This window comes from Callorhinus ursinus, unplaced genomic scaffold (genome assembly GCF_003265705.2).
Source record: "Callorhinus ursinus isolate GAN/ISIS: 27379988/994484 unplaced genomic scaffold, GSC_fseal_2.0 scaffold10, whole genome shotgun sequence".
Classification (NCBI taxonomy): Eukaryota; Metazoa; Chordata; class Mammalia; order Carnivora; family Otariidae; genus Callorhinus; species Callorhinus ursinus.
The window spans coordinates 22,212,457-22,220,377 of record NW_027397072.1 but is presented as its reverse complement, the minus strand read 5'-3'; the positions used below and the strand labels follow the sequence as shown (position 1 = coordinate 22,220,377).

Genomic DNA, 7,921 nt, shown 5'->3' with positions numbered 1-7,921 from the left:
ACACACACACTACACACACACTCACACTACACACACACACACTACACACACACACTACACACACACACACACAGTGGACGCACAGGCAGAGAATCTCAGGGGTCTCACTTACTCCCTTCTGTCCCCTTCTTCTGACTTGGAGCATGGAGCTCTCACCCTTGGCAGCCTGGCCCCACATTTTCCAGCCAGCACCAGCTCCCACTTCTCTCCCCAGTGGCTCCCATACTCACCTTCCCCACCTAGTCCACTCAGGTGGCTTCCTGCACTGGAGCCAGAGAGGTTGGGGCGGGCGGGCCGGGGCCGGGGCCGTGGTGTGGTAGGTGCAGGACCCAGCGGCGGGGCGGGACCCTCAGCACAGTCATCGCCCCCATACCCCTGACAGCACCTCCACTCCATATCCGTTACGGTCTTGTAGGCCACTCGGTAGCGAGGGCGGAGGAAGCTGCGGTACCTGGGAGAGGCAGAGGGAGGCCTCTTTACTCCTCCCTGTACTGGCAGCGACCCTGGGTCATGTCCTCAGAGATGGGCAGCTGCTGGTGGTGGACAAGGCCTGTCCCTCAGGCTGAGTCCCCCTTACTGTCCGGCATGTGGCCGTGCTCAGTTGACAGCTGTCAGCTTGCTGGCCAAAGGCCAAATCCCTGTTCTTCCTCCCCCTATCTTCTGCTGGAACCTCGAACTCCTCATTTTGAGCCTGACAGCCCAGAGAAGGCATCTGGGGCCTGGTGGGGTGGTCCGGGTGACTTTGCCCTCAGTATCCGCCCCAAACTGTTGCCTCGGTGTCATCTCAAAATGGCTCTGACTGAAGGCCCTGGTCCTGTCCCTGGCTACCTGCTTTGCAGAAATTCCCTGAGTTGGCTGCCCTCCTTCTGCCCTAGCCCAGCCCCCACCAAGTACCCACTCCCCAGCGCTGGAGCTCACATGATGCTGCGGGGACACTGGGGCTGGCCCCAGCCACAGGGCTGGTAGTCAGGCTTGACGAAGGTCTCCACTCCATCCTCAAGGACACAGCTCACTGTCCGGGTCACCACATAGGCACACCAGTTCCTGTAGGCACAACCCCACCTGGGCCCAAGGGCCAGAGACACAAGCCCCAGAGGAGGACCCAGGGGCTACCAGAGGGGCTGAGGGAGGGTTAAAAGATGCAGGGCCCCCGGGGACCAGTGGGAGCCAGGGCTTTGGCAGGGGCAGCTGCCCCCACGCCTTCCTGAGCAGTGGGAGTCGGTAAGGACTTTTCAAGACCGCGAGAGGAGGCACAGAATGGAAAACCGTAACTATAAGAAGTCAATCCTCAAGGCTGGGGGGTCCTAGGGAGCCTCTGAATTCACACATTCATTCATGTCCCTTTCTGTGTCAATCCCCAGCTTGGCGTGGCCTGTCTGAGCCAGCTGGCTGGGTCCCTCTGGGGATCCCCTGGATGCTGGCTTCCACCCACCCCTCAGGGGAGAGGACAGGGCAGGCAGGGGTCCAGCTCAGGGTTAAGTAGAGAATAAGCCATTGATGAGCCCTGCCCTCTTTGGGGCTTGCGTTCTACACTCTTGGCCCCATTCAAGCTGGCCTTTGATCTGTGTCCGGCTGGAGAGCCCAACTGAACAGAGCAGGAGTGGTGTCAAGAAAGAATCACAGATCACTGGATGGGCCCATGAAGCCCGAGGAAGGGATAAAGAAAGGTCTGCCGGAGGACACCAGGCTGGTACGCAGCCGGCAGCTTGCAGGAAGGCCTGGCCCAGGACCCTCAGGGTCGTTTCCCTGGGCACCCAACTACAGGTCTCCCTGAGTTTAGAGGGGGACCTATCTATTTAGGGGGCCCTAGAAATGCTCTGCAGGAAGGTGGGCTTGTGCGGAGCCACCTGATGGCTGGGCTTCCTCTCCCCCTCTTCCCCGCATTAGGGCATACAGCCCCGGGGAGGGTAGCCAAGGTGGGGGCCAGGATAGCCCCCTTCTGACCCACCCTCCCACCCACGTCCAGCCTTGGGCTGGGACCCAGACTCTTACCTGTGGCGGCTGGCAGGCCGGGGGCCGCTCTGGGCCTGGGGTTCCCCAGGGCTGAGGGCCCCCCCGGCCCCCGTGTAGAGGCTATAACCGCGGGGAGGGTAGCTAGCTGCCCCCACGGCTGTGGTCAGCAAGCAGCAGAGGTAGCAGCTCCAGAGGGTGCCGGGGGCCATGGTGGGGGCGCTCCGCGGTGGCCCTCAGAGGCACATCCCGGCCTGACCGCTGGCGCCTCTGTCTGCCGTAGGGGATGCCGCTGCTCCAAGGGACAGCGCTGGCCGGTGCCTGTCCCCAGCTTCCTGCGGCAGCCCCCAGCCACACGCCTCCTTCTCGGCCGCCTGGCCTGACCCCTCTCCCCCTCCTCTTTCCTCCTCAGGCTCCTGTCCGTCCCTCCCTTGGTTCCTTCCGCTCTCCTATTCTCCACTTCTGAGGGGAGTTTGTTCTCTGTGCCCCCTGGCCTCCTGTGCCTGGTCCCTGCCCCTCTCAGATGCTGCTTCCTGGGCCTCCACCCCCTCGCCCCAGCTGGCCCTCCTCTGGTCTCCCTATCTGTTTTCCCCAATGACCGGATCCTGGAGGTGACAGGGCTTTGCCCCTGTGGCTGTTGAGAGGCGCAAGAGTGGCTGTGGGGCGGGCCCTGGCCTCCCGCCTCCCTCTCTTGCTCACTCCCTTCCCCCCTGTCTGGCTGGCGGTCCAGCCTCCCCCTTCCTCCCCCCACCTCTCCAACCATCGTGCGCCACATCTGCTTCTTGTTAACTCCGGGAAAGAGAGGGAAAAAAAAGGAAAAACAGAGAAATGTGGAGTTGCCGCCAGGCTTGGGGCCAGCCTCTCAGACGGGCCACATGGAGTGGAGCCGGGGCCAGGGCTGGGGAGGAGGCCCAGGGCTGCTTGCCTAGACAGGGACCGGGAGCTGGGGCCACAGCTCCCCCGGGGCTAGGGCAAGCCTCCCCGGGGAGAGAAGACCCGAGAGGGGAGCCAGGAGGGGAGAGGAGGAGGGGAAGACTGTAAAAGGGAGAATGAACTCGTAGGGCTCCAGCAGGACATCACTCACTACCTAGTCCAGCTGCCTCCTTTGACAGATGTGAACAACGAGGCCCCGCGCTGGAGAGTAACCTGTCCGGGCCAGCCAAGAGCAGGGCTCTGATTAGGATCTCCGTACCTAGGTCAGTGACCTGGGACAAAGAAGGAGGTGAGGAGAGAGGGCTGCTGGGCCGGGGGGGAGACGGAAGAGGACTCCACTGAGGCAGGCAGGACACTTGGAGAAACTGGAAGAGGAAGAAAGGAATCTGGAAACGAGGGCGCAGCCTCCTGTCAGGCATGGAGAGGACATGGGCAAGAGGAGAAAGACTCATTCTCAAAAAAACCAAATGAGTATGGTTTCAGGCTTGTCTTGGTGAAGGTCAGGCCGTAAGTGGGGGAGTTGAAGGAGCGAGGCAGACCGGGTGGTATCTATATCTATGGAGCCCAAAGGAAGTCCTTCCCCAGCCTGGAGGCAAGCCTTGAAGGCCTCTGCAGCAGGCAAGGAACTCAGTCACGCTCAACCACCAGCCTGACCCGAAAGCTCTTCTTGAGAGGAGTCCGAATCTGTCAGCTGGCCCCCGCCTTCACCATCTGGCCTCAACACGGTACTCAGGCCTAGGTGTCCCCGTGTGGTGCGGCGCTGGCTCGCGAGAGCGAAGCAGAAGTACCAGACAGAAGGGAGGTGAGCGTGCTGTGTGGAGGCTCCGTGGAGGTGCCCGGGGAGCAAAGGCCTGTGTGACACTCTGGAAGGAGCGCCTGGGACCGCTGGGGAACGGCACACAGGCACCGAAGCAACCAACACAAAGCAGGACAGACGGCATGCCACGGGGGCCAGACGAGTGGGTGATGTGTTCTGAGCAAGGGGAGGGGAAAGACAGCTGGATGCTCGGGGGGGCTCAGAGGAGGGCCGTTGGAAGAGAGAGAGAGGCTGAACAGTGTTGGGGGAAAAAAGTGAAGCACAGAGATGGGGGAGGGGAGAGATTGCAGACTGGGGAAAGAGGCCTGCCTCAGTTTCCTCATTCCTCAACATGGGAATCATAACAGCACCCTCCTTCCTAAGTTTGTGAGGATTAAGTTAATACACATAAAGCATTTAGAATAGTGCCTGGCACATGGTAAATGCTTAGTAAGGGCTCTTATTTGTGTCAGGAAGAAGTGGGACAGAAAGTCAGAGAAGTCAATTGTGGAAAAATCGGGGAGAGGCCCAGAGGACTGGTTAAGAGCTTGGATTACAAGTTTTTGAGTGGGAGCTCGGTAGGCCTTCAGAAAGAAGACATGGTGGGCAAGAGCAATGGACAGGGTTTCAGGCCACAAGGACGCTGGTTCTACCTCCTCCCTTACGTTGTGTTATCACCGAGAAACCAATGCCACGACTCCGCCGGAGGTCTGTTGGCTACTGTCTGGGGTGCCTTCGACATTCTACACTGCAGAGTGATGCAGCCTGGAAAGAGAAGGCTGTGGTTGCTTGGGGACTGCCCGAGTAATGAGGCCAGAGGAAGGGAGGCATCACAGAAGATTCTGGGGTTGGAGCCGGGATGGGGAAGTTGAGATGAGGAACAGCTTTGGAAAAAGACGACCTTAGTCTGGACATACTGAGTTTCAGATGAGAGTAACATAGCTGGGTGGCAGTAAGTATCCAGGAGACGGTCAGAGATGTGGGTCTTGCTTCTGGGAACCATGTGCAGGGCAATAGTTGGAAGCCATGAAAAAGGATGCCACCAAATCTTTAATGTGACTCTGTGTGACCTGCCTCTGAGGTCCTCTGGCCCAGTATGTGATCTTGGTGGCTGGGAGAAATGTTGGCAAAAAGAAAGGATGGTGAAAGCGAATGCTGGAATCCACAGAAACGGAAATTTGCAGCTGCCCCATAGGAGTGTGGGGATTGGCACACGGGAAGACTTGAAGGAAACAGTCCCAGGAGATCCTGATCTGAGAGCTGCTGTCAGTGGAAGGTTGCAGCGTTGTCCCTGGTCTCTGCATCGGTTCTAGGCCCTGGCCCTGGCCCTGGCAGTAAACCAACCCACTGCAGGTTGCCCTGGCTGCTGCAGTTTTCTTTCTCAGTACTTGCCCCGCTCTCTCCCTTCGGGGGGCCTCTGACAACCTGAAAAGTCATCCCAGCTATCTAGTCACTGCCTGGTTGTCACTCATTCCTTAAGTTTAAATGGGTGCCTCCCTTAAGTTTAAAACTCTGTTGTATTTCGTGCTTGCTTCAGCAGCACATATACTAAAACTCTGTTGTATTTTAAGTGTGTCAAGCCAAAAATGTTGGCTTTAAAATACCATTGCAGTAGGTTGCATTTCATTCAGTCCTGTAATCAGGAGCCAAGACCTGAGGGCTGACATGAATGTTTGTGATACCTCAAATAAATCGGTGGCTCTGGGTTCACTGGGGAGGCCTGAGGTGTTGGGCAAGCAGGCCACAATGGAGACGAAGATTAGAGAAAATGCACGGGTGGTGGCGGTGGTATTGACGAGTAGCCACAAATTTCCAAAGCGACTGGCAAGAGAATTCCCGAGATCAAAAATGGCCAAGTCCTTAGGGGCACTAGGACGAGATCTACTTTATAACCTTTCCAAGATAGGGGATTGTCAAGGGTCTAGGGCCAATGGGAAATCTTGGCTATACTGGGCAACTAACACTTCCGGTCAGCCACCAGCGGCTGAGCAAGGAGCTCATGTGCAGAGGCTGGGATCACCGGGGGCACCTGCGGTAAGGAGCATTTCATGTCTAATGCCCTCTGTCAGAGGACTGAATGTTGGGAGGGAAAAAATGGAGAATAATAGGAATCGGGCCTTGGTTTATGCAAAGCGTAGATGGGATTTCAATCCTGAGAGGACCGTGTCCACTCCTGCTCAAATGCACATTTTCCTTTTCCTTCCACCCCTTCCCCCAGGTATACTACTTTAAGAGCCAACCTCTCTGGACTCAGGGCCCAGGCCCCTTTCCTGGTTCTTGTTGCTTTTTCACTCCTTAGCCTAATCCTAAACTCATGTCTTCTCCTTGAAAATGTCACACTAATTGCAGAGATTAAACTCCACATATGCCCCTCCCCCAAATTCTCGTGTCTTCCAATTCCCCCAAGGGTGAGGCTTTGCCTGTCTCACTTCCCACATACTTTTTCCACCCAAGCTTTTTTCAAGCTTTGTTAGTTCTTAGCTGAGTCTAGTTTAGTCCTGGGGACCATTTTTAATTTCAGCTCCTCCAGGCAGGAGGCCAAATGACCTCGTCAAGGCTGATAAGGAGTCACTGGCCTAGGCACAGCACGTTCTGGGAGGTGAAGGATATTTCTGGATGGTTCTAAAACCCCTTTCCTCTTGTCCCTGACCCCAGGATAACCCATCGAGCCCACAGTCGGACATGGAGAGTAGAATAAAGGAAAGCGGCTCAGGTGACGATTTCAAACCATTCGTAGAATCCTGGTCAAATCAATTACCTTCTGGGCCTCAGTTTCCTTCTTCGTAAAATGATCTTGAAGGCCCCCTTTAGCTCTGAAAGTCTCCGGTCAGTTGTTTCAGGACTGCCTTGGAAATCTGAAGCACTTCCAAGGCCTCCCCCCATGTCATTTGCAGGCTAGAAAGTCGGCTTTCCAGGGTCTAGTTCTGTCTTAACAGTAGATCTAAGTGTCTGGTTGGATTTGGATCTGCTTCAAATTTCCAGGAGCCACAAAGCATAATGTGTGTAATCCTTTAAGACCCAGACCCTCATTCTCCCACAGCAGAGCTGGGAACAGACCACTCTCTGAGGGACACATGAGGAAGTACACGCCTGGGGTTTCACTATTATGTGGAGGGAACATGGGCTTGAGATTCTAAATAGGAAACTTCTGGGAAATACTGGGTGGAGGCTGGGGGGTGAAATGGGGGAGGCCAGGGGAATTACAGACTGCTAAAGGCCGAGACTGAGCTTAGGAGTCACTGGGCTGGAGCATGGAGGACAAACCGATGGTCCCAGGCCAGGGAAGCCAGCTCTGAGCTAGTGCACCCCTGGCTCATGGTGCACACGGGCAGCAAGACAGTCCTCTGCCCCAGCTGTTGCAGTCCCATAGCAGCTCCTGCAGTTTTCCTTGGCTCAGAGAAGCAGAGGCGTCCCCTGAGCCCGGGCCCCCCTCTACCGCAAAGCAACTGGCTTCCATTACCCCTGACAGCTCCAGAGCAACAGCCCAGCCCCCGGCCCCAGCCTGGCTCTGTGCCGTTCCCTTTTATGGTGAAGCTGAGCGAAAGCAAGCAGTGAGGGGGGAGTAGGATCTCCCTGCGGCAGAGGGCTGTAGAGCTCCAGTGCCTCTCCCCTCACCAGAGACCCTCAGACATCTACCCACAGTCTTCTTTCTCCTCAGTGATCCACTCTGCTCAGGACCCACTAACCCCTCTTGCTCGTCCCAGCCCTTCCCCCCGCCCCCCTCCCTCACATCCGGGGGGTGATTTCCCACTTGGCTCAAGTCCCACGGTTTGGGTTTTGATTCCGGGAGGATCCGCCCTATTTCCGACGCCCACCTCCGGGGGTGGGGTGGAGGAAGCCCGAGTTAGGGAGGCACCGGTCAGATCACAGGCAGGATCCTTCCACTTGGCTGCTGTGGGGCAAAAAGGCGGGCGCCGAGGAGAGGAGCACCCGGCCGCCCCAGCTCTCTCCCCATTCTGCACCGCCTCTCACCCCCCTCTCTGCTGCCGGGGTCAGGGAGGGGACCCTGAGGGCAGGGCTCAAAGGAAGCACCTGGCTGGGCCGAGCCGGGAAGCGGAGGGTGGGCAGCAACGCGGGGGGCCAGGGCAGGAAAGGGGGTCGGAGTCTAGGGGTCGGGCCGAGCCTCTCACCCCGCCACTCCGCCGCACCCTCGCCCGCCGCTGGGCTCTGGGGAGGCGGCCATGGGTCAGCTGGGTCCCCCGCCGCGCCAGCTGCGGCCAGCTGCCTCCCGCCGGCCCTAGG

The 7,921-nt window shown here is 57.8% G+C and overlaps 1 protein-coding gene across 2 annotated transcripts in view; it reads right to left on the bottom strand.

The window, feature by feature from the left end:
- EMILIN1 (elastin microfibril interfacer 1) overlaps window positions 1–7,856 on the bottom strand; it is a 13,161-nt gene extending 5,305 nt beyond the window's left edge. The window contains exons 1-3 of one of the 2 annotated variants that reach the window (XM_025867894.2): window positions 1,993–7,856; window positions 919–1,044; window positions 231–451 (exon numbers count right to left, since the gene is read on the bottom strand). In XM_025867894.2, the coding sequence (XP_025723679.1) occupies window positions 231–451; window positions 919–1,044; window positions 1,993–2,162 (517 nt within the window). In that variant the 5' untranslated portion in view covers window positions 2,163–7,856. Of the gene's footprint in view, window positions 1–230; window positions 452–918; window positions 1,122–1,992 lie in introns of both variants that reach the window. The other variant, XM_073897130.1, reaches the window with a different exon arrangement.
- Between the last annotated feature and the right edge of the window lie 65 nt (window positions 7,857–7,921).